The sequence below is a fragment of the Lonchura striata genome, chromosome 5, assembly GCF_046129695.1.
Source record: "Lonchura striata isolate bLonStr1 chromosome 5, bLonStr1.mat, whole genome shotgun sequence".
Taxonomy (NCBI): Eukaryota; Metazoa; Chordata; class Aves; order Passeriformes; family Estrildidae; genus Lonchura; species Lonchura striata.
In genome coordinates, this window is record NC_134607.1 from 21,511,471 (window position 1) to 21,538,968 (window position 27,498).

Here is a 27,498-nt window from a genome sequence, read left to right on the forward strand (position 1 = left end):
GTGCACTTGGAGCTCCTCAGCTTCCTTGCTAGTGGAAGGAAGCTGTGGAAGGAAACAGTGTGCACCAACAGCGTGGTTTTGTTAACTGGGGTTCTACTTATGTCATAGACTGTTAGAAGTGAACACGAAACTACACATTGGTAAGCCACACCTCTGATTTTTCTCAGGGGAAAAAAGCTCTGTAACTATTCTTAGCTGGTATATTACATGCGAAAGGAAGTAGTTCCAAGAGGATGAACAGCTGCTATTCAGAGGGAGTACCTTTATGCTTTGGTCTTCTCAGAGCTACAGCAGTTCGGTGTTGACTCAAAGTGTATCCTTGGGGCAGGAGTAAATCAGAGCCCGGGCAAGGCTGCCAAGCCCAGCCTTAGACGTGTGCCTCGTGTGCGTGTGTGTACATCTTGCAGTTCGGTGACGACCCCGGTGACTTCTTGAACTTTTAATGACAATGCAGCTGTCTGTTCATGGTGCTAATTAACCCAAAATCTGATTCCTCCCTCCCCCTCGTTATCCATTGCGTGAATGAGATGTGAAAACAAGAAGACGACTTTTCCCGTGCCCTTAGGGCTGTCTGAGCCTGGCAGCGGTGACCCTGCCTGAGCCGAACTGAAAGAGCTGCTGCGCAATGGCCCGTACGCCTTTTTAATGGACTATTAAGATTCCACCTTCTCCCCCTCCCTCCAGTCCTGTAACAATTTGGAGCGATATGGCACTTAGGGGAAAACAGCTGCAGGAATAACTTTTCTTCTGGAAAGCCAGAGACAGCTGTTCAGTTTGCAAGTCTAGGGATTCCTCCACTACTTATTTAGGGCCTGATCCCACTCCAGTTAAAATCAGTAGAAAGTTTCCAACTGGATTCAGTGGGCAGTTGAAGGAAGCAGCTTCAGGAAGCAGCCTGCAATGAAACAATACTGCTTCAAAATGCTGGAAACAGCCAGAAAGGAAAATGAGAGTAGGAAAGCATTTGTCACAGAGTTGACTTTCTGACTTGCCTACAGGCTCAAAGTACAAGCACTCAGCAGGTCAATGAGGAACAGGTTAAATTAGTGTTTGGGGTATCCTAAGTTGCTTTAAAAAATGGCTTTTGTAGGTTTACGTTCATTTACAGTGTGCAGTGTTTGCAGACTTTTATTGGCACAGTGAATTAAAGGACTGATCTTTGATGTTGAATTCTGATTTTAGTTTAGATATTCTGAAATCATAGGGGATAATGTCTTACTTTTGAAATTATGCAAGTTCTCAGCACCTGCAGCTCTCATTGGTATGAATTTACTTGCCGTGTCTCAAAAATAAGGAGAAAAATAGAATTACTCTTGCTTCTGTTATAGAGATTGTTGATGTCACCTGATTTATATACAGGGAAAGAGAAGGCTAGAAACTTGCTGAGGAGGGTCAGATTTTCTGCTTCATAGAGAATTTTGAAATGGTGGAAGTTTATTCCATCTGAAATATGAGGGAAAATGATAATATTGGAGTTTTCAGCATGGCATTTTCTAGGAAAAGTGATTCAGATGTATCATTTTGAAGGATTAATTGAAAATGTCCAATTTGACTGATCGTGTCATTTCATGTCAACATTAAGAGTTCAGGTGCCATTGAAGAGAATTGCTGATGCAGGTTAAAAATAGGTCCATTTTTTCCTGAGAAAAAAATGAAAAAAACAATTTTGCTGAAGTTGATACTTTCCTTAGAAATTTGTGACTTAAGTAAAGCCATGATCTCTAACAGGAAAAAGCCTTTCCAAAAACATCCCTAATGGCTTAACAGTAACAGCCTCCCCTTCTGGAAGTGATGATTTTGATCAAGTTACATGCTACCTCTCAAGCTGGGAGAGATTCCAGCTCATTAGTCCTTCTAGCATTATAGTTAGCTTTTCCTGCATGCTGAGAATTCCCTTTACAACACAAACCTAGATTCCCTTTGCTTGCTCCAGTCCTTGTCAATAGGCTGTTCTCCTTGTGTTTGCTGCATTAATGAACAAACAAGTTTGCTTAGTGATTGTGTTGCTGCCAGTGGACTGAGATTAGGTATTTCCCCTTGTATTTCCGTTAGTTCCCTCCCTGTCAATGTTTAAACAAGCTTACACCTGTGTTCCAGGTGTGAGTTTAACTCCAGCCCTGAAAAGCTGGCTCTTGGGAGCGTGGTTCATTACTTTGCCAAAATAGTCCTGTTACAGCAATGTCTGAGGAGACCGAGACAGGCAGGAAACAGGCTTGGTGGATACCCTGGAAATGATTACCCTTCTCTGTAAACATTTAACACTGCAGTATCCAGAGAACTTCTGCCTCCCAAACAGTTAATGGGCCTTAGAGCATTCAAAAATAGCCATCACTGTGCCAGGGCAGCTGTGAAATGATTACCCAGCTGTATCTTGTGACCTTTAGTTTTTTTTTCTCAAAAGTTTCAAGGACACCTAAGAAGTGATGGGAACACAAACTTGCTCCCTCAAATTGAAAATTTATGGAAGTTTTCAGTAAGAATTCTTTCAGAGGCTATCAAACTCCAGTAGCACAGATGAGCTAAGTGACTGCTACATTCACTTCAGAGTGAATTGCCATCAGATTAATATGGTCAGACTTGAGCATTTCAATTTAAAACCCACTTATCAGCAGTGTCTAAGAATAAAACAACATGGGTTGGTCTTTAATTTGTGTAAATATTTGTTGTGCAAAAAAAAAGTCAACAATTGGTGGTAGACAGGCACAAATAACCATTCAGTGTGTTCTCTGCACTTACACAAGTCTGGCTAAGAGTCATAACTCATTAATATGTCATTGGTAGCACCAAGGTTGTATATAAGCACCCTAGCAGTGATACACTACTTCTGGAAATCCATTTTGATTATGGTCTACTGGGTTGTTCATGGATATTCTGATGAAAAGTATGCGTGAAGAAAGTTTGAGTAGTAGAAGAATGAGATGCAATTTCCATGGAACACCTTTGGGTAGTCTGTCAGTAGGACAGTCAGGGAGTTTGAGTAAACCGTTTGAAGAAGAAAGATGATGGGCCATTGGCTATCTACCTTTTCTGCTGTCAGTGCTCTGTGGCATTGCACAGAGCACTGACAGCACCTGTTTTCAGAGCCAGAGGATTCACAGTACGCGGTATTTGTGTTGCTCATGTAAAGAATTGGTGATTTTGGTTTTTTGGGGATTTTTTTGATTGGTTATTTTTTTACCTGATTTCCACAACAAATCAACACTGAGTTCTTCAGGCCTTCTAAGGTCAAAAGTGAAGGATGATCTTTGGAATGCAGTTATGACAGAGCACTACATGGACTTCTGGAAAGTTCTGGGGAGGCAGATAGATTAGTCAAATTGCCCTGGTATTTTGCCCTAGCCTTGACCTTGTATTGTCCTTGTCCTTGACCTGTAGGCTGCTGGGAACTGTGTATGTGAGGCGCTCTCAGGACTCAGGGAGGTTTCCTATTTGCTTTAATGAACAGTGAATCAGGATCTGAGCACCACCTAAAGCTTTACGTGGTGCTCAGACTCCAGGGTAAAATTCTTCATGTACCTAAGATCAGCTACATGGTAGTAATTACTGTGATTACACAACATACATTAATAAAATGGGCAATTAGTAAATTCCTTAAGCATTGTGATATAACCAGAACTGTGTCATAGAGGTGTCCAGTGTACGTGAACAGTCTGCAGATGTTGGCAGCTTGAGAACAATTGATAATGTCTCAAGAATGGTAGGCAAAGATACACTTTTCACTGGGGAAATTGTTTGAATGCAGGTTTAATTCCAGGGTCTGACAGACCAAATACTAGTTTCTGTCAGGCCCAGTGTGAATAGGAGCAGCAGAGCAGTGCCTGTAGGCCTGACCTGGTTAAATATGTATACCTCTCTGGTGTGGACAGCTGCTTAGCCTGTCAGTTTAGAGAAAGTTTTCTAATGCAGGAAGGAATTTGCAGGCCCACCCAGTACCCTTGAAATCTATACATGTTCCCAAACAGTTCTTCCTCTCTAGCTCCTACGTGCAAAATTGAGCATAAACCATGTGATCAGCGGAGTGCAGCCTCCTCAGAGAACGCTGGCACCCGTCCCAGATGGGCAAGGTGCTGAAGCAAGGAGAGTCCTCTGAAGTAAGTTGATGAAGCAGGGAGTGTCCAGGCCTGTGGCTTTTGATAATCCCTCTTTTGAAAGGTTTACATGGGCTGTCAGAGATGCCCTACTTCTAATGCATAAATGAAAACTGCCTTCAGATGTTCTCTTTAGTAGGACTGTTTTTCCTCCTCCTCTTCCTCCTGTTGAATTGTTTGGATCTGGTGCCCAGTGGGTTTGTGGATTGCACAGTTGGTTAAGAAGGACTAATACATTGGCAGATTTGGCTCAAAAATTTTTATGTTGAGTCCTTAAAAAATACAGTGATTAATTTATGATGCTTGTTAACTCAGGTTATACTCCAAGGGAAATCTAGCACTGAAGAGCAAAAACATGCTAACTCTATGTATCTAGTTTTACAGAAGTCTCATTATTACTTGAAATGCCAAGTAACATCTACCAGGTTCAAGCCCTGGGTATTCACTGGTGAAGTGCTGGATCAGAACATCTTCCTTCACCTCCTCTTTGATGTATGTGAGCCATCCCTTGGCTACTTAGTGGAGACAGTGGGTTTGTTCTGAACCCTGATATCAAGCTGCAACACAACAGCCTGTAGAACAAACTACCATAGCCCAGTAAAACAACTTATCTATGACTTTGCAGGCTGGGGACTTCACTTTCTCAGCAGAACTGAAACTTCCTGGGTAATTTATAATAAATAATAAAAAAAAAAATTCAGAAGGGTGTGTCTACACTGCCTCTTCAACCTGAAATCTCATTGTGTACCCATTTTGATGTACACCAGAAAGCAACATCATTTGAGGACTGTATTACCCTTGTTTAGTTTCAACAGTACTTTGTTTAAGGAGTGCCCATGACCTCAAGAGAAAAAAGTCTGCCCCATGTGAATCAGAATGAGATTTCTGTGATTGTGGTAGGTTCTTGAAAATATCACTTGATTCATTTTCATCACTTTAGCACTCATTCTTGCAGTTTATCATCATGATATGTGGAAATAGAAGATCAGCCTCATTACAGCTGTATCACTTAAATCACAGGCAAAGGACATGTTTTCTCCTTGCAGAGGCTGCTCCCCTAACTGTACTCTTTAGACAATTCATCTCTCATCATATGCTCCAATTTGCTTTCCATGTTACTGCTCACTTGATGGGTTGGGAAACGATCAATGCCAGATGCACATTCCTTTCAGGCAGTAAATGCTCCTGCAGCAGTAAGTTATGTGCACCAGCTTCTTGTTTCATTAAAATCACATATGGTTTCCATTTGCCCCTAATTGGTCTCACATCAGCTCTACCATATTCTCTGAGTGGAAAGCTTAGACCTGTGGCTCCTTTGAACAATTCCAAAGAACTGTACGAAACCAGAGCTTTGTCTCAGCCTGGCTTCCCCTGGTCCTCTATGTACTGTGTTGAGAAGTAGTTGATCTGGAAGAGAGGCCTGAACTAAATCTTATTCTATTGCACCAATTGTATGTAGACAAAAGGAAGCGGAAAAGGTGTTTTGAGCCGAGTATTGCTCTGAGTCATATGCTTGTTATTTTTATCCACTGTTGTAAGCTGGCTTTGGAAGAGCTTTTGTGTGTTGGTTTTGACAACCATTTTTCCAACACTGCTAACCTTGGCTGAAAGCATTTCTGCCTTTGGCAGTTGTCAGAGACAGATTGAGGCAAAATGCACTCTGCTGAAAACACTCCTTGGAGAGAGATGCGAGATACTGTGCTCTGTACATGAGACACTCCCTTCCCCTCCCTCCACTTGTATAATTTTTCCTTCCTTTTCTCTGATTCTTGCCTACTGCCTTTTGCCTTTAGCCTGAATTCAGCATCCAGTGACAAGTTAGAAAATATAGGTGGAAAGTAAAAAAAAGCCTGCCAAAAGGGAGACAGAAAAATGTGTAGTTGGCAGGAATGACATTATTTTCTCCTTTTATTTTCCAGAGGGTTCTCAATGCTGTAGGCATGCTCATTACATAGTCTGTAGTGTCTCTTCTTAGATCTATAGCAAACCTAGAATGTTTTCTTGATGCAAGCTGTGAGACAAACCCAGCAATGCATGTAACTTCAGTAACTCAACTCTGTGCCTGATATACCTAATCTCTTATGTCTGCCTGGCTTCAATGAGTTTTTTAGGTATAATAACTGGTGATAACTGACAGTGGGTTTTTTTTTCTTTTCTTCCTTTAGCTTCTCTGTGTTTTTTATGAGGTATTTCCTGAAGCTAGTTTTTACATGTACTAATTATGGATCTAAGAGATTCTACTTGGATCTTCTAAATGGATAGAAATGCATTTTAGATCCATCCATTCTTCTGTCTCCAGTCAGTCTTCCCTCTGTATTCCCAAAGGTGTGTATGATGGGGAAGCAGGGGGACTAACATCAGGAGTTAAATGGAGGCGGTGTGCTGGGCAGTTGAAGAGTCTTTGACCAAGTTGCATATAGGAACCCGAAAGAAATGTCCAGAAGAGAATTTGCAGGTTCTCATTTAACAGAGGTCTCTTGTTTCTCTCTGTTTCTAATGTATTTCAAAAAGTGCTTGGATTTCCATAGAATCAGATGCACCATATGGGGAGGGAGAAAAATGATTAATACTGCTGCCATAACAAAGGTTGTATCCAGTTAATAAGCTACAGGTGAAATGCCAAGCACTAACCAAGTTCTGCTTGGTTGTGTTATGCAACCTTGTTTCTTTAATTTATGATCTTGTTGGGAGGATTAACTTTCTCCCAAGTAAAGCCCTTCTAGAGAAGTTTATATTTTTTGAGGTGATGGAAAGTCTGACCAAATCAGATCATACATATTGTATGAAAAAGTTGTATCACTCCTTATTTTGCAGTTTTAGAAATCAAGCAGCACAGCATGTTGTGCAAACAGAATTTTAGTGGCAAGGAAATCTGCAGGCATGGGAAATGTGGTTAATATTTAGCAAGTGTAATTGTGATCAGTTGTTTTATATGGAGCTTAGGCCTGGGCAAACCCGTTTAATTGCCTTCCACTTTTCTTTGAGGTGGCCTTCAAACAGACTTGCCATGCCACAGACAAGGGAAGTTTTTTTGGATCTGTAAAACAAAGGCCAAAAGTAAATGTTATAATTCTGGTTGTAACAGGGGAAGGAGGATTATCTGTATCTTGCTTTCCTGTTTTTATTTAGACTTTCATTGTTAGTTGCCAACACACTTGCTGATGTAAACGCACGTCCTTTACAATGTGATTTGTGTGGCAACTGACTGGCAGAGGTGAATGGTGTTGAAAAGGTGCTCTTTCTCTGTTCCTGAGAGCACTTTGAAAACACAAGAAGTCAAGATTTGGAGTGCCAGTAATGGGAGCTAGTTTATCAGTCAGGGTATGAGAGGAAGGCAACCAGCAGTGAACCTCTTAACTTCACTACCTTTTTTTTGCTTCCATGATGTTCTTTGGTGATGCTGTGTACCAGCACAGCTGAATTTGGCTTCTTCAAAGACAAAGCAAAAGGGGTTTGTTTTACCTTTTTTGGCTTTGGATGAAGGTCATGATGGAATGAGGCAAAAGAAAGCTTCTCCGTGGTATTTTTTCAGCCTTTTTGTGCTTTGTGAGAAGCCTTCAAATTCAACACTCTGATGCAGAAAAGAATTCTGTTTCGGTTATGGAGGAGGCGACATTCAGTACTAACAGATCGTCAAACTGGCTGGAGGCTTTTGGAGTTTTCCCCTCTTCATAAATCCCCTGCTGTAATCAGTGTTTCTCTCTCCACTCCTCTTTCCTATGGAAGTGGAGGAATGGTTGAAGAGCTGCTATCTTTTCCCTCTCCTAAAGCAAGCACCAGGCACTTGCTGCTCATAGAAGCCTGCAGCCACCAGGCAATTTAATAGAACCTCCCAAGAGGCTGCATACAGTTGGGCCACACTTCCAGTTCAAAGGATACAATCCACGTTTAGTTGTGGTCCTCTGGTTTTAGGGCAACCAAGAGTGTTGATAGTAATTGCTAACAGATCAGCCAGGGGGATGGGGAAAAGGAATGCATCTTGTGAGAGAGAGCAAGGGATACAGCAATTCCATCTTAGCAGCACCATCAACACCAGTACTAGAAAATCTGTGTGTAAAAGCATCCCACATTAGGGGACACCCTTATAAATTACACTAATATTTCAGTAGTGTGCTAGGTATACTCAGGAGTCTAAAACATACCAGCTGCCTTAGCCCTGTGTGATGTGAGCCTTACAGCATGTAGCAGCACAGAAAGGAGATCTTATGAGGCAGATCAAATTAGAGAGCTGCTAGTAAAGCTGGTAAAAAGGTCTCAGTAAATTGATCTTGGAAGTGAGCCCTTGTATAGTCTTTGGATGAATAAAATGGCAGCCATCCTCCTTGGCATGTCACGTGTCTGGTGTTAAAGCAGTTTTTAAGTGTTGGTGTAGTCAGTGGCCTCAGGACCGAAGGAGCTTTTCTTCAGCCTCCCAGTCACGTTGCTGCTCCCTATATATTTTGTTTAGCCACTATGTCAGAGAGTGGCCTGGGAGGATAACTTGTCCTGTGTGTCTCCATTAGTAAACAGCAAGTCCTCCACATCCTTCACTCCTTAAATGCAATAAGCATGCATTTCAGCCAAAGCTCTCACTTAAAATTACTCATATTGCACTCCAATAAAATAAATCCTTGAAACAATAATGAGAAGTGTAGCAGTTGTTACCCTCCTGAGCTGTTCATGGTAATTGGTCACAAGGGAAGTGGATTTGGAGCAAATCCTAGTCTCTGAAGGGTGTGCCTCCATTTAAAATGCTGTTTATGGATGACGACCAGCCCACTTGCATGAAAGCATCTGGTTCTCATGGTGCAGTTGAGCAAGCAGCTGGGATTGGTGGTGTTAGCCTGGGTCTGTACCGCTGCCCTCGCATCAGGGTAAGGTAAGATTTGGGACAGGGTCACCATCTAGTGGCTGGTCCCCATAAAGGACACGGGCTGGATTGAACCAGGACACTGGATGTTGCTTATCAGTTGGGAAAAAGAGCTGCCACACATGTAGTAGTTACTGTGTGCCTGGATGGAATTATTTGGTAGCTACAAGTCTTTTCACCGTGTTGTTTCCTCAGCTTGGTGAGTGCATGTTTTAATCTCTGTTTTTCTGCTCCTTGACTCGTGCAAATTATGCCTTCTGCCATCTCAGATGTAAAGTCAATGTCCTCTTCTGCTTCATGCCTTGCCTTTAGGCCTTGAATCCTTGAGAAAATGGCCACAGAGTAAGTGGTAAGGTAAAGAGTACTTGAGTTAGATATGTATGTATATGGGCAAATAAAAGGTCACTTTTTCTCGTTCCCATTCTGATCTGTTTGCCTTTATAGGACCTCACCCAGAAAAAAGATGTAGGTGATTTTTGCTCATATTTATGAGTGTTCTTGCACCTGCAGACAGTTTGTACCACACTAGAGCTGCCAGGGAAACACAAACCAGTAGCTGCTGGCACTATACTAGTCCTGGCAAATCTAAGCCATCTCTGTTTTTCTAATTACCAAGCTAGTTTACATTTTAAAAAATGCAAACAAAACCCACAAAAATTCCAGGGAAAAGAGATAAATACACTAATAATTTGTGATACATTCTTAGATTCATTTCTTGAATACTCAAACACAGCAGGTTATTATTTTAATTTTTTTTTTTTTTGAGTATCAAGTAAAAGCTTGGTTTCCTTCCTTTCATTAGGGGATGTTTCCTCCCTCAATTTTTAAATCTTGTCAAATGTTGAGAAGCAGTACATATGTTTTCTCCTCTTTGTTTCATGGCATGGCTGCCATGCTTATCTTACCAAGATTTATATCCTTGTCTAATTTAGCTTTTCATAAATAATTACAAATCACTCATGAGACCTTGCCAACTGCTCCAGTCCCACAAAGTGACCTGACCTGAAACCCCAAAGTACTGAGAAACATTCATCTTGGAGTATTTTCATAGGCAGTGCTTCAAAGGAATTGTGGTTTAAAAATATGCAGCTATTTTGGTGACCACTTGTGTGGGATAAAGTTTCCCATCAGTAATAGCAGGACTGTAATAGAGCTTCAAGGAGAAGGGAGGAGCTCAGGAGAGCAGTCACAGCACCTTTTGCCTCATTCTGCTCAAGAAGTAGAAGTCTGCAGCAGTAAACAGTCGACTTAATTAAATTAACATGCACTGAATTTGCAACAGAAATGCTGTAAATTGCAGGTAATTTGCCGAGGGTGAAAAGTTCCTCTGGCAAGTATGCATAGCCCATTCTCAGTTAGGAGCAATGTTTTTTATTTTCTGGTCAGGTGTGAAGAGTGGCCCAGCTATATAACTGGGGAGTGGTGGCTTCCAGGAGCAAAGATAGGGACCAGGAAACAGTGGCTGCAGGTGTGCAGAGTGGAGCTCTGCTCTGAGCAAGGTGTGGACACAAGTGGCTCTCCTGTGTGGAGTCTTAGTGGTTTGAAGCTACACATGCAAGAGCAGTTCTGAGCAGTTCTGTCCATCCAGCATTTCTCTCCAGTGGCTCAGAGGCATCTTATTCTCAGGGATGGAAATTTAACCTCACAAAATACAGGTGATAGACTTGGAACATCCTCTGCTACTTGGCTAACAGCTTGTTTTTTCCTTTAATATGGGAAAAATTATGCAGGGAAAATTATTTTTTAATTTCTAGCTCTTCAGCAAAGAGCTTAGCTAGAAACATTACCATTGGAGTGACAAAGGCAAGTTCTCTGAAAAACAGAGAGCTTGACCCTCTTACAAAAGGCTTGAGGTGATAGCCCACACTGAGGTTTGTTGTGGCTTTTCTAGTAATTTTCTAGGAATTTGCTAGGATGGCTGTTCTCCAACTTTATTAGGGAACAATAATAGGAAAATGCAGACCCTTCTACTTATTTGCAATGGTATTATTAGTTGAAATTCAAATGCTCTTATGTCCTGGTGGAAATATGCATTTTGAATAATTGGTGAAGCTGTTGATTAGTCCATAAATCAAAGCTTCTGTCTGAAATGGCTGTGGTACCCTAACTAGAAGTCAAAGGACGGACAAGGTAAGAGTGAAATACATGAAGAAAACGGGTTTTTTAGGTATTTTGTCAGCAACTGAGAATGTGCTTGTGATCTTATATGCTAATTGTGTTCTGGTTTAGAAACCCTAGCATTTTGTAATACTGCCTTTTAGAATATTTCTTATAATTATCAATAAGATATAAGATTTTTTTGTTCATATTAGATGTGTTGGGCAAACACCAGTTTTTTTCAATTTCAGTGTATCAGCAGATGAAGATAAGACTTTTGACACTCTCTGCTGTAAACTCCACTGTTAGTGAGCTGTCCTGGAGTTCACAAAGCCTTAAGGAATTGTGTTCTTTCTCACTGACCCTTGGACAGTTTGGTTTCTGTAGCTTTGCTGATGGTTGTGGAGGAAGCTAGTTCTTTAAAGCTATTTGCAGTCCTCAAGCACATGGTTCAATATAGCTACTAAAGTTTGAAGATGAGAGTAAATTGAAGTTGGAACAACTTGTTAAATAGAAGAATCAATAAAAATTGTTCTTACTGCCATTGGAAAATAGAAGTTTAAAAAAAATAGAAGTTTTACACTCAATGAATGAAGGTTTTGTTGGTTCTTTGAATCAAAGCCAGGACTGTCTTACCTAGTTTAAAATTTCTTTAACAAATCTGGCTGCAGAACAGGATATAAATCAGAGTAGAGTGGATTTGTCTTCATTTAACACCACCCTCGTGGAACAAGGTCCAGGAACTGGTGTGTAAAACCAGACCTATCTATTCCTTTAAATCTGTTTTTCTGATTATTCCAAAAGCTGGGACAAGCTTTTTGCCTCCTTAGTTGAACCTAGGTAGTGAAAAAAACCTTAGTCTTCTCTTTTTCCAATTCCTTCCAGTGAGCTTCTACAGATTTGAAACCTAAGTAAGCTAAGATGCAAGAAGATGCTTATTTAGTGCCCTTTATATTCAGCAAAATGTATCCCTGAACTTTGTTGCTGCTGTTAGATAGTGCTGTAATGCAAATAACTCACTGTGTTTTCTTGCTTCCACCTCTTTGGCCCCTTTCTATGCTTCCCTGCATTTTTTTGGTTTTCTGTGATAGATTAGAATGGATAATGCCTGCCCTGTCCCTGAGCTTTGCTTCTCTGCTGAGATGAGCAGGTGGTTGCAGAACTTTCTCTAAGAGGATCAATAGAACACTTTTTTAAATGTTATTTTGTGTGTATGTGGAATGCCCCAAAAATTGATGAGCAAGAGAAACCTTCATTAGGCACTGACTGTAAACTTGCCACTAGATTAAAAAAACATCATTATCTATGGGACCTCAAAATCCTTATCTGTGGTGGGTTGGGCTCAGCTGACATTGCAGTGGTGCATCTGTGGTACACTGGCAGTACCTGTGCCACAGAGCACACCCTGCCCCTTGTTATCCACAAGGAAATGTGTGCAGTGTACATCAGATCTGATGAGTCAGCTTTAGTTTGTCTTCCAGGTGATTCCTGGCTCACCTGGCAGCTTTCACTGGGCACTTGATGGCTGCTGAATAATCTGGTTTGCACAGTAGCTATTTGTTCAAGGGAGCATTTGTTAGTTTTGTGGCACCTCAAAGTTGGCAGCTGTAGTGAAATCCCAGATATGGGATATTCTAGTGCCCTGTACTGAGTTGTTATGTTTATTGGGAAAAAGAAACTGCATTGGGCACACAAAGGACAATGTAAAAGTACTCTCCTATTGAGCATCATCCTGTATGTTGAGAGTTAAGGCATTACAGACTTTGCTTGGTGCAAAGATTTTAATCTGCTTGGTTCCAGCTACAATCTGCTCTGCAGATTTCAGTAAGACTTAACCACAAATACTGCTTGTTCTTATTCTTCATAAAGAACTGGATTTCCTCTAAATAAACACCTGCTTTGCCATCCCATTTTACATGGCTTCACTGTGTGTGAAACTTAGAATAAATTGAGAGGAATGTTGACCTGGACTTTTGTTTATTTTACAGGATAACTTATGTAAACAGTTTTGTGGGGGGTTTGTTAAGTGGAGGGTATAGCAAAAATGTTGTGTAAAGTTGTCTATAATTTGCTGTATTTTTCCCTCCTTTATGACAGTGATCCGAGCTAAAGTGGTGGGGAAGAAGCTGATGAAAGATGGACCCTTTGGAACGATGCGATACACGGTCAAGCAGATGAAGGTATGTTTGCAGACATGTCCCACGGGCTAATAAATATGGTAAGGAATCTAATCGACATGTAACAGCAAACACTTTGCATACCTAACAGCACCTCCACTTTTTGTACTGGCCATACAGAATGGAAGGAAACCAGCAACTGGTAGAAACTTGCCTGAAGAGGGGAAAGGAGCAGGAAGAAATCATTCCTGACATACAGTGCTGAATACCTGAATTCTTCCATTATTTTAAGATTTCTGGTAGTAAAAGATGCCAGATGGTCTTCTCTAGGTACTGAAGACGTGTTTTGTGTTCAACATTCACAGTCTTAGACTGGAAATGCCAGCTTTTCCATGCAGAACATTCATTAAATCCAAGAAGGAAATGATGGTGGGGGTCTGCCAGCCTTTGGAGGGTGCTTGTTTCTCTTCTTTCCTTGCTTTCTTTGTGACCACCAGTTAGGATTATGGCATTTTTTCCATTTATGAAACAAATGAAAATCATATAGTGAAATCTTTATATAAAGCTAAGCAAGAGTACTGTAGCTTTTAAATATTGTCAGCTTAGAAGAGCTGTGAAGTATTGATTTAGAGATGAAAAGAAGTACAACTACACCAGTTGTTTGATTTCTTTAGTTTCTTTCTTCAGAGCTCTAACTCTTTGCAGGACGAACTGCACTCAACCTGCTGCTTTCGACTTGGTTTTTTTTCTTAAACTGCCCCCTTGTTATGTAATGCTAAAAATCAGCCCTAGATTGTTTTTCTTGGCAATGCCATTCCAGTCATAAGACTGGTTTATGTCTTTAGGGGAAAAAAAAAAAAAAAAGAAAGGGAATGGAAAAGCTTGGCATAGACTGCAGAAATCTGAAACATATTAGACAAAGTAAAGGTTCAGAAAAAAACAGTCACTTGCCTTGTAACAGTAACTCTCTTTATAAGGCACTTTATAGCTAAGCACGAGAGCCGGGAGGAGGAGAGGCAAAGCCTGTTTCATAAGCTGGCGCAAAACCATGCATGTAGCCAAATCTGGTCCTGCATGGCTCTTCCACAAGAGTGGAATGCCTGCACTTTGTATAGGAGGGTGTGAGGTGTTGGGCTTGTTAGCTTCCTCTAACCTTAAAAATTTCTCTGAAGGAGTCCAAAGGAAATACATATTTGTAAACTGGTTGTGTTTGCAATAATGAGAAAACACTGCCACTTTTTTTTTTTTTTTTTTTTTTTTTTTTTTTTTTTTTTAATGGCTGTTGTTGTCCTCATCAAGGTTGCAGCACCCTGTGCCTTTCTTCTCTGGTTTTGTCACTCTCCAGTTCAGCAAGTGTACCCTGCTTCACAAAACTATTCAGTGTCCACATACTGCAGTGGCTTCATTAACTTCTCTTTCTGATTTCATCCTGGTCTGTCCAGTACTACTTTTCCTCCTTCTCAGTGCCAAGAGTTTGGTGTTTCCCGTCTAACATATAGCCGTGAGCAGTGACCTAGAATAATGGTAGTCCCTTGATATGAGCTACTACCCTTTACCACTCAGAACACTGCCCCTCTTCTAACTAAGACACCTGAGCCTGTCCTGGCTGTTTTCATTGGGTTATTCTGTAGCACAGGGCCTTTCTGCAGAAGCATTTCCACAGTGTTTTTTAGGAAGTTATGTGTCCAACAAAAGCAAGAGGGATTTTAAAGAGGAAATCATGTGTTGGTCAAACTGCCCTTATGTCTGTGGCTTAGATGGCAGGCTGGTGGGGTGTTGCACTGGACATTCAACTGTGACCTTTGGCAGGAAGGAACCTGAAGCAAAGTGCTCAGCAGGACTGGAATGTCCGGAGGACAAAGTTCTTCATAAACAAACAAACCAACTGTCTTCTTTGGAAACCCTGCTGTCTTTCTGCTGAGCTTAGAGACTTCAATATAAAGAGGGATTTAGATCCATACAGTGGGGGTGTTCAGAGTGACACAGCAAATTTCTCCCTTGTTTGCTCCAATGAAAGCTAACTGTCCTGCTGAAAAGAGAACCAAGGAGGCCCATGGCTCTACACTGTTGCATGGGAACAGCTCTGAAGATAAAACTAACATGTCAGTCTGCATAAACCCTTCTGCACCTGCAGGTGAAAAATAAACAAGCCACTTAGTCTATCAGCATGTGCTGAATTGCCTGTGGAAAGCACTGAAAGCCTTAAAGGGCAACAAACCATCTCCATAGTCCTTTCATGGGCTCCTTGAAGTTTGCAGGTTAGATTCCTGGACTCGTTGCTGCATTTAACAACTAAACCAGCTTGGGACCTGGACTGGAGCACAAGGCCAGCCCACAGGGACAGAACAGTGCCAGGCTTTCTAGAGTTCAGGTTTGTTGTTTGAAGAGAGATTGTGCTTTTCCAAGCAACTTCTGCCTCTCCCCACTGCTTTCTCAAATAATATAAGAATACTTTGAGATCACGTGTGAAAAATCTGCACAGGACTGATCTAACCCCTATGTGTTCTGTGATCTTGCAGTGCATTCTGAGAATGGCCCAAGCCTATTTCAGGAAACTGCAAAGGAAACAAGGAGATAAGATATTTCTCCTCCATGAGCACAAACAGTCCTGGTTGACCATGGCAGCACCCTGCACAGGCTGCCAGAAGCAAGGAGACTTTCCTTGGTTTGTTGCTTATCTGTAAAATGAGTCTATGGGGGGAAATGTGATAGTCCCAAGAGGAAAGAAGTGGGGTGGGATTAATTTAGTTTAATTTTAGACAGACTAAAATGAGGTGTTGACTCTTTCCTGCTCTCTTGATTGTCAATGGGTAGAGTGAGGAACCACCAAAGTGTAATTCAGCCCACAAGTTGTATGTAGCTATTTTAGGATGGGCTGAGTTGCTCTGGAGGTGTCTGTTCTTGGCATTCAACTAGAGAGGATGCCTAATTCCTGTGAATTGCCTATATTTTAGGTAGCTGAAGGTTAGGCAAAGTTTGATTCCCAGCTCTTGGTATCTAGTGCAACCTCACATGGGAGGAATAGAAGGAGAAACATCATGAACAATTTTACAGGGTGAAGTAATTTAAGCAGCAGGAACCGCCACAGGACTTGCCTGTGCCTTTCTGAGGCAGTATGGGGACTGCTAAGGGGAATGCTGACACAGATGGAAACAGAGCAGCACTAGCAGACATCACCATGTCATGCTTGCTAATACGTTATTCTCTGTTATTATACTTCCAAAAATGCACATTTGTGGGGACAGGAGAACTCTGAGGGTAGCAGTTAGGAGAGAGGCTAACTTTATGGGTTGGTTTCTTCTGACTGGTCTAACGACACTTCCAAAACATTTTGTATATCCAAAAATAATGCTCAAGGTATTGTTTTGTTTAACAGTGGGCATCTGTTGGCAAGATTCCCCCTTGCCAAACTTTTTTTCCTTCCCTGAGAACTGAGGTCCTACTGGTGAATTTTGTTCAGTCATCAGAAGATGTGGGAGGCCCTGTCTGCACCAGTATGGGTTCAGTCAGCATGGCAGTGGCTCCCATTGATGTGGATCACTGAGGGCTGAATGGAAGTGCCTTTTGGGAGGCTGAGCATGCTTTATTTAGCAGCCCTGACAGTGGCAGCCCTGATGGTAATGTGAACAGTTAATTAGGTCCAGGAGCTGAAAAACAAGCCCCAGTTCAGCATCACTGGCAACTTCCTAGGCAGTCATGTTGGGCTTGATGGCTTAGAAGTACGAAAAGGGATGACTAACAGTCCTGTAGAAAGGACCTGAGCAGCTTCCCAGGGGAATGATTCGGATAGCTCATAGCCCTGTGGGCAAGAGGAAGAAAGGGCTCCAAGTGTGCCTGCCCATGTGCAGATTTTGTAACAGAGATACTTAATTAGCCCAACATGACTGGGAGCTCAGCAAGGTGAGTGACAGATCCCTTGCACTGCCATGCACAGTGTGCAGCTCTCTGCAGTGTTGATAATGCACTGCCGGGAGGGACTGGGCAGCCCCAGCTGTAATCTTAGCTAGTTTTATCTGCTTAGATACCATTATCTGAGCTTCTTGGTGTGACATCCACTAGAAAGGGGTCTGGACACGTGACCTTTATTCTATGTGCCTTTCCTCACAGTACCCTTGGGAAGCATGAAACAAAAGTGTGCTGAGGGCTAAATAACTCATCCAAGGACAGACAGGATGCTTGTGCCAGAATCTAGATCTCCAGCTCTGTTGACTGGATTGGAAAATCTGAGTAGGTCACCCGATACCAAGAAAATTGCAGGGATAAAGCAGAGATTAGGTAAAGTTCACTTCTTCCATCTCCATTGAAAGACTTTGGCCACTTATGGATGCAAAGTCATATTTCAAGCATAATCTATGAGTTTTTGTTGGTACAGTAGGATTAATTTAAAAAAAGTACTTTGCTTGCATATTAGCTGGGTATAGAAGAAAGGCTGGAAAATGCAAACTCTTCAAGTGTGTCTTTTACTGTACCCAGCAGTACTGTTGCTGAGCTGTGACACTGTTACAAGATCATACTGATTAGGGGAATCTGAGGAGAAAAAAGCTTAACTGGTTGATATTCCATAGATACTCCAAAGATAATTTGGCCTCTCAGCATAGCAGAATTAGTAGTAATTTTTTATGATTTTATATTAAATATTTGGGCCTAGCATAAAGTCTGTTAAATTAACAGATGTTCTTTCAGAAAGAAAAAGATTTGTTGTTTTTAAAGGAGGTGGGGGAATTGTGAAGTACCCCGAGGTAATAGGAGACTTAAAGGAATAGAATGTGGCCTGGAGAAGAATACTACAGCTTAGGTGACACCACAGCAAAGATATGTAGCTATGGGATTGTTTGGGATTTTTTGATCCTCTTTTCCCTAAATAATTAATATTTAGTACTAAACTGAATGTGCTGTCTATCAGTAAAGATGAGAGAGAAAAGGATAGGCTGGGAAGTGCGAGAAAACGGATTCTCTCTGACTTGTATTATTTCTTATTAACTTCTAAATATTGGCCATTCGTGGAGTTGGCAGGGAAAAAAGAGTGACTGAATGCTTTGAAAAGATAAAAAGTAGAATTTAAAGATTAAATTCTCAGGAAAATAATCCTCTGTGTTTCAAAAATAGGATATGTTTAATGGGTCCAATGTACACATGTAGTTGTTGTTTCATTGCTATGCAAAGACTTCATTATGCTGCTAACAGGTGAGCATGAGTTTCTCTAAATTGCAGCAGTAAGGCCAGGTCAGATGGGGACATGTGCTAATTTCTGACTGAATCCAACTCCTAGTGTATCTGTGGGCTCATGTTTCGAATAAACTGAGCAGGAAGAAAGATTATGAAGGAGGAGTGCAGAGGAATTATGTATGCATGATATTTTCTTTATGGCGCCCATCAGTACGGGGCTAATTTTAGAAGATGGTGTAGAATTCAATGTCTGCATTCATTGAGTTAGAGAAACAGTAAGTCCTTGCTGAGGTCAGCAGGAGTTGCATGTGCTACGCGTTTGAGAAGGAGGTGTCTGGCTTGATGACTTAGATCAAGCGCCAAAGGTTTGAAACTCTTACAGCAGCAACACTGGAAAATAGGGTAATTGTTTAAAAGAAAAATCCTTTAGTTTGGAAGAAACTGTTTAAATCACATAGAGAACAAAGATTCCAAGCTTGAACTAATGTTATTTCTCCCTAATTTTGACCTTTATAAGGGGGAAAAAAATGTTCAGGATGTTGGCAGAGCCTGCATCACTAGCACTTTGTTCAGTCAGTGCCACTGGAACTAATATGAATGGGAAAAACTGGTCCCTGTGCTGAATTGCAATGGCTTATTAGCAGGTGGTTTTTCTGCTTTACCAGCAGATCTGGTAGGGAGACTTCCATTAGTCCAGCCAGTGCCATTATTCCTTCACTCTTGTAATAACCAGAAAAATTACTGCTTTATTGCTTGCCACCACAAACTAGGAATGTAGATTGTAAAGAACCTTAAGTGAAACTTGTCCTCTTAAGATGACTTAAAGCGCTTTTATTCTTTCTCTAGATGTACAGGGGCTTCCAGATAATGCCACATGTTCAGTACATCTACACAGAAGCCTCTGAGAGTCTTTGTGGAGTCAAGCTGGAGGTCAACAAGTACCAATATCTGATTACAGGTAAAGGACCTTGTACTTCTCTATAAGCAAAACCTCTTCTGTTTTATACACACACCTGGTAAGAACATGGGCAGCAGTGTAGACAGCTCTGTACACAATTTCCTAAGTGTTAAGATGGTCAACAATATTCTGATGTTCAGCACTCTACTCTGAGTGACTCTGAGAGTCACTTCACTCTCTAGATGTCCCTCTCTTTCTTGAAGTGTATCTTACACCCGGGCATGCTCTGACAAGTATGTTGTATGACAGTTCATGGCTCTCAATTTATACTGAGCTGGCATGTCTGTCACAGGGAACTGGATGCTACTGGGCTGTGTCAGAAATGGAAGCTTGTTTTTGGAATGAGCTGGAGAATGAGATGGGGGGATGCAGGGGGATGGATATATGGCCAAGTCTTGTTTCTAGGGAAGGTGTCAGTTCATTTGTTCTGTTGTTAAGAGGAGCTGGAGAGCATTACTAACCTGCATGTTGCTGGTGGTGCTCTCAGCTGGCACAACACTCCTGACTTTCAGAAGTGCTGTTATCTCACTGGCCAGAGATTCCTGAACCAGTTAATAAAAAGAAAGCATTTGCTGAGCAGTGGCTGAAGCCAAACATATTGAGAGCATTAGCGATGTCAGGAAAGGAGAGAGGTGTTTGAGCTAAGAAGTGCTAACTTGTGACCATGTGTCTGTTTTCAAGGCCGGGTGTATGAGGGGAAGGTTTACACTGGCCTGTGCAACTGGTATGAGAAATGGGACCGGCTGACTCTGTCCCAGCGCAAAGGACTGAACCACCGTTATCACCTGGGCTGTAGCTGCAAGGTACGTGTGTCTCTAAGGTGGCATTCTGACATTCAAGCCCAAGAACTCTGTTTCTCCTGGCATGGTAATACTCAATGATGCTGGAGAACAGCCAGGAAGAAAAATTGGGACAATTTTTACAAAAGAATTAAAGTTCATTTTTAGTGTTGAGACCACAGAAAAGACAATCAAATAAAAATGCAGAGTCTATGCCTTTAATAGTTGGAGTTAATTGGGGCTGGGGAAGACTTTCAGAATCTATGCAGAATCATTTGCAGGTGAATGAAATAAGGTACCAAAGGCTTGGCAAGATATGTCCAGCTTTTTTCCTGTGTAAACATTTTGAGTACTTAAAACCCCACAGCCTGGCACTGGAGCTAAGACTTTTGCACATGGCGTCAGGCCTGCAAAAACACAGACATAAGCTCAACTTTTCTGCACCTGAAAAGCCCTTTTGATGATGGAATTAGCTGTGTGTGTGAAGTTAAGCACATGCTTACGTGCTTACAGAACTGAGGCTGAATTTTGGATTAGTAAGCAAGGTTTGAGGCTGTGGAATTTTGAATCACTTGTCTCTGCTAAAAAGACATTTTATATAATGTTGTTTTTACACATAGCCTTACCTGATTTCTCTTTCCAATTGCAGATTAGGCCCTGTTACTATTTGCCCTGCTTTGCCACCTCCAAGAACGAGTGCATTTGGACAGACATGCTCTCCAACTTCGGCCACTCAGGATATCAAGCAAAGCACTATGCCTGCATCCAGAGGGTGGAAGGCTACTGCAGCTGGTATAGAGGATGGGCACCTCCAGACAAAACGATAATCAATGCCACAGATCCCTGAGCAGCTCTCCCTTTCCTTATCTCCCCTCTCCCTTACTTGTGGCTGATCTTCCTTTGGACATTAACTCTTACCAGATCGTGATGATGACAATGAAATTAGTGCCTATTTTCATACAAATTCTAGCACTTCGAACACTTAAAAAAGAAAAGGAAAAAAAGGAAAGGAAAGAAAAAAGTCTGTGCTACCTTACTGAATTTGTAATCACCTTTTCCATTTTTTGATACCACTCATTTTGATCAGACAACATTTGGGAGCTTACTTTTGCACACCAGAGGGAAAAATGGGAGGGAAAAAAAGGAGAAAAAAAAAAAAAAAAAGATGGAGCTCTTGCTCTCTTACATGTATCATTAGCTGTAGCAATATAATCTCTATTTTTTTAGGAAAACAAAAATCTAAAAACTATGCCAGTTAGGCACTGTATTCTTCTATGTGCTGGCTTCCCATCACCCCTCCTCATGCACTAAGTGCTGAAAATACATAGAAAAATCTATTTTAAGGGAAAAATATTTTATTAATCAGATACGTCAGGCAAACGAAGCAAAATGAAAAGAAACCCAGCCTAAACCATGGACAAAATGACATCCAAAATAAATCCTCCTCTCTAGGAGAGATTGGCAATGTGATTGACTCCAGCAGTGGGAGACTTTACCTGGTGTGTCTGACCACATCATCTGGTAAAAGCATTGTTGGCTGACTCTTCTTGCTATTTCAGTCACAGTGTGAATGCAACAGCACATTTGAAGTTCTGGCTTTCCCCAGAACAAAAGAAAGTATTTTGTATTCTTGTTGTTGTTTCAAAAACAAAAGCCCCATCCCCTATTTTCAGGGAGGTAAATGCAACTACAGCAGAGCAAAAGAAGTGTTGTCCCATCCTGTTTTGAGCAGCATTGGCCCCTGAAATTTTTGCAGCTTAGCTTCAACATCAAAACTAGCTTGTGAACACCTTAAACCAAACAGATGCAAAAATAACAACTGTAAATAAATCATGTGCAAGAGGGAATGGGGAGACTTGCTAGAACTCATTACTATTAAAAAAAAAAATATTGCCAAAATAGTGTTTTGCTGAACTAAGATGTATATACACATAATGACATAAGCTATTTTTGACAGGATGTGGAATTTTTTTGGTGTTATAAACAAAAGAGTGGTTTGATTGTGTTTTAAAGACAGAAATATTGACATTCCGAGTTGGTGAGTCGCTTTTAAGATATTGAAGCTCCAGTGTATCCGCAGTAGTGGCTACAGTCATTGTTTCCTTTGTAACTCCTTGCACCACGGTTCCTCCCCTGCAGCTACAATAGCTGCATTTGTTTATATGGTGAAAGGAAGTGTGTGTGTGGGCTAGGCAAGGAAAAGTGGTCTCCTAATAAGTGTTGTCTGGGATCATAAAATTTTCAGCTGCCCGGAGGATTCCTTCTGTGTCAAGTGCTGTGTTTCCCTCTAGGCACTGTTAAGCATAGCCCTGTGCATGTGCTCATACCATGTCCTGCAGTCATGTGGGAGGAGAAGCCTTACTGTCTTGTGCTTTGCTGTTGACTGGAGTTTTTTTTTTCATTCTATTTTGTTTTTTATTATTAAGAAAACTATAATATAATTTTTCTTATCAAATAAAAGTATTTTAAGTTTTAATGATGGTGAAGAAGGGGTGCTGACAAAATGGGTGACTTAAGTTTTGGATGGGGAGGGCTTGGGCAGGGAGAAGATTGTGCTTAACTTCATTTTTGTATTATTATGATTATTTATCTTAAGTTTCCATATATCTTCCGTTCATTCCACTTAGAAAGCAGAGCTGCCACCAGCAGGAAAAAGTTGTTGCAGTGACTCCAGCTTGGGGCAATACAGCATTTTACTGTCAGTGACCTCAATTACTGGAGAGTTGTTTAGAACTTTTTTGCCAAATGGAAAAGAATGAGTGTCTGAGATGAGCCCTGATGTGTTTTTAAGTTCCTTGTGTGCTACCAGAGTGCTGCCAGATGTACACCCTCTGAAATGCCCCATTTGCTGGATGACTTGTTGCAGCAAAAATCTTCATTTTTAGCATGAACTTTAAAGGGCATTTTCACAGAGTTGCTGTAAGAGGTGCCTAGGTCTGCTGCCTATATTTTTTTTCCCAGCAGCTCTGAGTGGCAAGGCAACACAAAACACATTGAAAGTCTATTGGATTTTCCTGTGATTTAGATTTGGAACACTTCTCAGAAGTCCTCTTCCCTGTGACTACTCCTAAATTATGGGCTGGAGATGAGAGGGAGAGTAGGGTGCTTCATGACACCCATCACAGGATCAGGTGGTGGTTCAGAAAGTTGTTCCTTTTGGCAAAATATAGATTTGGCCTTTGGGCCCAGTGGAACAATCTCTGAGTTTTGCATGGCTGACAAAATCCAAAATCTGTGAGGGTCACTGAGGGCAGAATGGAGCCACCCTCAGTGTTTGCATTGTTTGGAGTCAGCAGTGCAGAATGTGGCCCTCCTCAAGCTCAAGGTGACTTGGCAAAACTGGTGTCTCTTTGAGCTGCAGCCACTTCTCACAGCTTTGGAAGGCTAAACAAAAATGCCCCTTGATGCAGTAAAGTGTTGATTTGAATTTGCATTAAACTGCAGCTCTGTGTATTTTACCTGTCACTGATTCATTTAGCTAGCTGAGACATCACAGTATTGCACTCAAATTATTGTGAAAATATTTGTGTTCTAATACTATGAGGACTTGTGTTCCTACGTAGGATATAATGTAGCTATGTGCTTTGTAAACAACAAAACAGCAGATGCATTACCAGAAAGTGAAGCATATTCCCACTTTGTTTTGCAGACAGTAAAATGTTTCTGAGATGCAGACAGCTAGACTGGCAGGGGCAGAGGTTTGATGGCAAATCTTTGTCCTTGCTGTGTAAAGAAACAGTTGTTAAGGCTTTTCAAAATGTGAAGCCGAAAGGAGGGGGAAGAATCCAGTGAAAATACATTTCTTTTGGGAAGCTTCTTTATTTTGTTTCTGTGGATGCTATCAGGGACATGCATTTCTTGGGCTTGTGTTTGCAATAAGGACCTGCCTGAAGGCACTCCTGAAGTGAAAGCCATTACATGTATTGAACAGGCTCTAAATTAGGCTCAAAGACTTCCTCCTTTCTGTCAGCTCTCCTTTCTTCTGCTTTGCTAAGTCACTTCTGCCTGCCAATGGAGATGTCCAGGATTACACACACACTCCCTGCCACCATGCTTTAGACACACAAACATTATTCAAAATACTTTTTAAAGTGCATAGCTAATTTCTAGACTAAAGCTGTTCAGTTTTCTTATGCATGTTTTTCCCTTACTTGATGTAGAGTGTTTTTCCCTTTAAAATGACAAAAATAGATATTGAAGTTTTGGGAAAGTTTAGATTCTCTTTGCCTCTTCCAAAATGGAGGGGGTAGAGAGTAGGAGATTGTGCATGAAGTTCCTTAAATAAAATCCTCCTGGGGGAGGCTTCTACCTCCCCTGTATGGGAAAGAAATGCCATTTTTAAGTCTAAATTTCCAATGTTTTGACAAGTTACGTGGCCCTTAAGGTAGGACTATTCTAAAACATAAATCTATCATTGTATCCCATTCCTACTTGTCAGAGTGAAATGCTACCTCACAGTGATGGGAAACATACTGTTGTGGTTTTAAAGAAAAGACTGTTGGAAATAAAGGCCTCCATGAGAACAAATTTCCATCCTTGCAGATATTTTTGAAAATACTGCTTGCTTATAATGTGCTTTGTAGCTTAGAAGGACAGAACAGAATTTAGGGAACTGCAAAAAGTTTTGGCTTTTTTTTAGAGTAAGTGACTTATGGGGCTACCAGTCTTGAGAAAAAAACATAAAAACCCACTAAACATTTGCTGCTGTTTTGCTTGTACTGGCTTCTCCTTCTCTCCAACACTCCCTTCATAGAGCCACTCTGCTGTTCCTGATAGTCATGGAAACTTGGGGAGAGAACCAAACCCATGTGAAAAATCTTGTCCAGAAGGAATGTATTTGTTGCTAAATTTTCTAGCACTGTTTACAGTTTTCCTCCATGTTATTTATAAATTTTATATTCAGTGAATGTATATTGTCTTTTAAGGTAATGTTGCATAATGTTCACTTTTTATAGTGTCCTTTTATTCTAAACAGTAAAGTGGTTTTATTTCTATCACAGACATTCTGTGTCTGCTTCACTTATATTAGTTTCTGTCAACTTCAAATGTACACAAATGGATTTGCAACTGTATTTATTAATTTCCTTCCCCTTCCTGATCCCCTTTTATTGGTCCCAAAGCAGATATTCCACCTCTGGCAATTCTTGCGCTTTGGCAAAGATCCCTTCAGGAATCCCCCCTTCTTTTTAAGAGGTTGTTCTCTCTAAGAATTGTTACTGTGGTTATAAGTCCAGAAGAGGTGAAAAATCAGTTTTGAAGTTAATGACTCCCAGTTGTTAATTGGCCATAGGAGGTCAGTACAGACCAAGGCACTCATTAGGGTTGGCTGTAGCACCAGCAGGTCCTTGGAAGAACACTTGTCAGATTGCTCTTACTTCCAGAAAACTGATCATTATGGGGAGGTCTGAAAGGTGCATGCCCATGGCAAAGGGAAGAGCGGTTCATCTTTTTTGCTGTAAAGTATCAGAATCTTGTGTCCTCTCTTTAGGCTCACTGTTAAAGGATGATTTAAAATGCCCTATTTTCATGAGAAAGAAGCTTCAGAAAAAGTATTTTCAGATAAGTTAAAATGCTGACAAAAATGGACCTACTGTTAGAAACTTCCTATACCTCACTTTTTACTCTTGGAAAATCTAGTCTCTACAGAGATGAAAGAATGAAAGAGATCTTTGAATCTGTTCTCTGTTTAATCCAAAGGTTTATAAAGTAGACTCTAGAAAATTTTGGGTATAGAAGGTTGAGGGTCTTCTGTGTGAGAACTTAAGAGCTTCAAATGTGTCACATTGCAGAGAGGTAAAACACTGTCATTATAAACACTTTCAGGGGGTCACCCATCAAAGGACCGCAGTGAATTTTGTGAGTGCTCACTGGTACAGCTTGGAAATGCCTCCAGACATTTGAATGCCACCAGGAGAGTGTAGAGAAAGTGGTAAAAGGGGATCAGTATATTCCTGTCTGACAAATGGAGAAGCTGATGCACAGTGGACAAGCAACTTCCACAGGTGTTTGGTGATGACTGCAATGCCACATACTTGGTGTAGGCACTTGACCTCTCAGATTCTCATGACTCAGGATGCTGTGAAGATGCTTCCAGAAAAGATATTTATAAGTTGTGCAGATTCATTCTGTGAGGCAGATCACCCCCCTCACCTGGGAAGGGCTGACCTGAAGTTGCTCAAGTGGATTGCTGCTTCTTTAAATTGTTGGGAAGTGACTGATTTAAACCAGATTACTCAGGCTTGCATGTCAGCAGTAGTGTTTGTTTTCATATGAGATTACCTACAGTTTAAAAAGCTTCCTGTACCCTTTTGGAAGTAAGTAATAGCATCTCCAAGTAGGTGATTAGTTATAAAGATGGAAAATAAGTGAAATTAATATCAGTGCTAAGCCAATCTACTTTGCTGGTACTGAATACATCTACATCTGAGGAACCAAGAATCAGATAGCCAGACAAGAAAATTGTGCTAAAAGTGCTAACTTATTTGCAATGATAACGTTTATCAAGTCTTCCAAAAATACTGTTCCTGAAATGGTGATCCAAGTCACAACTCTCCTGAAGCATTGCTTATGTCACAAAACCTTCTTCATAAATCATTAGGAATTAAATGCAATAGGTACGTGACTATTCAATCTTATAAATGTGCAAAATACTGTTACATTGTTTAAGGACTATCCATTTCTTTATGTCTTAAATGATAATACAACTTCATGACTGTACTTACCTCCATGATGTGCCTGTGAAGCATGGAAGTGCTGTAGTCTACACAACACAGGTAGAGAGAGAGTATTGGAACAGAGAGGTGAAGGACTGACATTTCAAAATATTTGAGTACCTAGCAGGCAGAAGTGGGATTTTTCACAAGGAACTAGATGATCATGTATCTACATCCTGGTTTGTGATGTGGCTGGCCCACGGTGCTACAACAAGTGTGTGAGAAAAGACGGGATTGAGTATTTTTGAGCCTTAGTTTGACATCTCAACAACCCTCATGTTCAGGCTGGCAATGCTGCTTGGGTTCACAGTCAAGCCTGGGAAATTAGCTCAGCCAGCCAGTGGTCACACAGGGGGTCAGGGTTCATACAGGGTTTCATCAAAGCCTCAGCCATGTAGGAAGAGCCATTAATTCATGGGTGTAAGTTGGGAGCAAAAACTCACAAAGGACTAGTCTTTCCTTTAACACAGGGAAAACAAGAGCCATGACCAGCTGTAAACAAAGCCCCTCTCTTTGCCGTATTCTCCAGGACTAAGGGCACCTACGCAGATTTCTGTGGAAGGTGCCCTGAGAGTTTGGTACAGTGCCCAGCAGTCACACAGGGCACTGAGTGTTCAGCTGTTGACAGAAAGACCAGACCCCAAAGCACTGTGCAAAGAAAACATGAGAAGCTGAAACAAACTCTTTTAAGAACTCCAAGTTACCGTGAGTACCTTCAGGCTGATAAATGT

At 41.1% G+C, this 27,498-nt stretch overlaps 2 protein-coding genes across 2 annotated transcripts in view; one reads left to right on the plus strand and one right to left on the minus strand.

Annotated features, from left to right (window-relative positions):
- TIMP3 (TIMP metallopeptidase inhibitor 3) overlaps positions 1-25,057 on the plus strand; it is a 37,384-nt gene extending 12,327 nt beyond the window's left edge. Inside the window, exons 2-5 of the mRNA XM_021553954.2 lie at positions 13,132-13,214; positions 19,164-19,275; positions 19,957-20,078; positions 20,704-25,057. Coding sequence (XP_021409629.1) covers positions 13,132-13,214; positions 19,164-19,275; positions 19,957-20,078; positions 20,704-20,901 — 515 coding nt within the window. The 3' untranslated portion in view covers positions 20,902-25,057. The remainder of the gene's footprint in view (positions 1-13,131; positions 13,215-19,163; positions 19,276-19,956; positions 20,079-20,703) is intronic.
- SYN3 (synapsin III) overlaps positions 1-27,498 on the minus strand; it is a 188,054-nt gene that overhangs the window by 99,913 nt on the left and 60,643 nt on the right. The window lies entirely within an intron of this gene.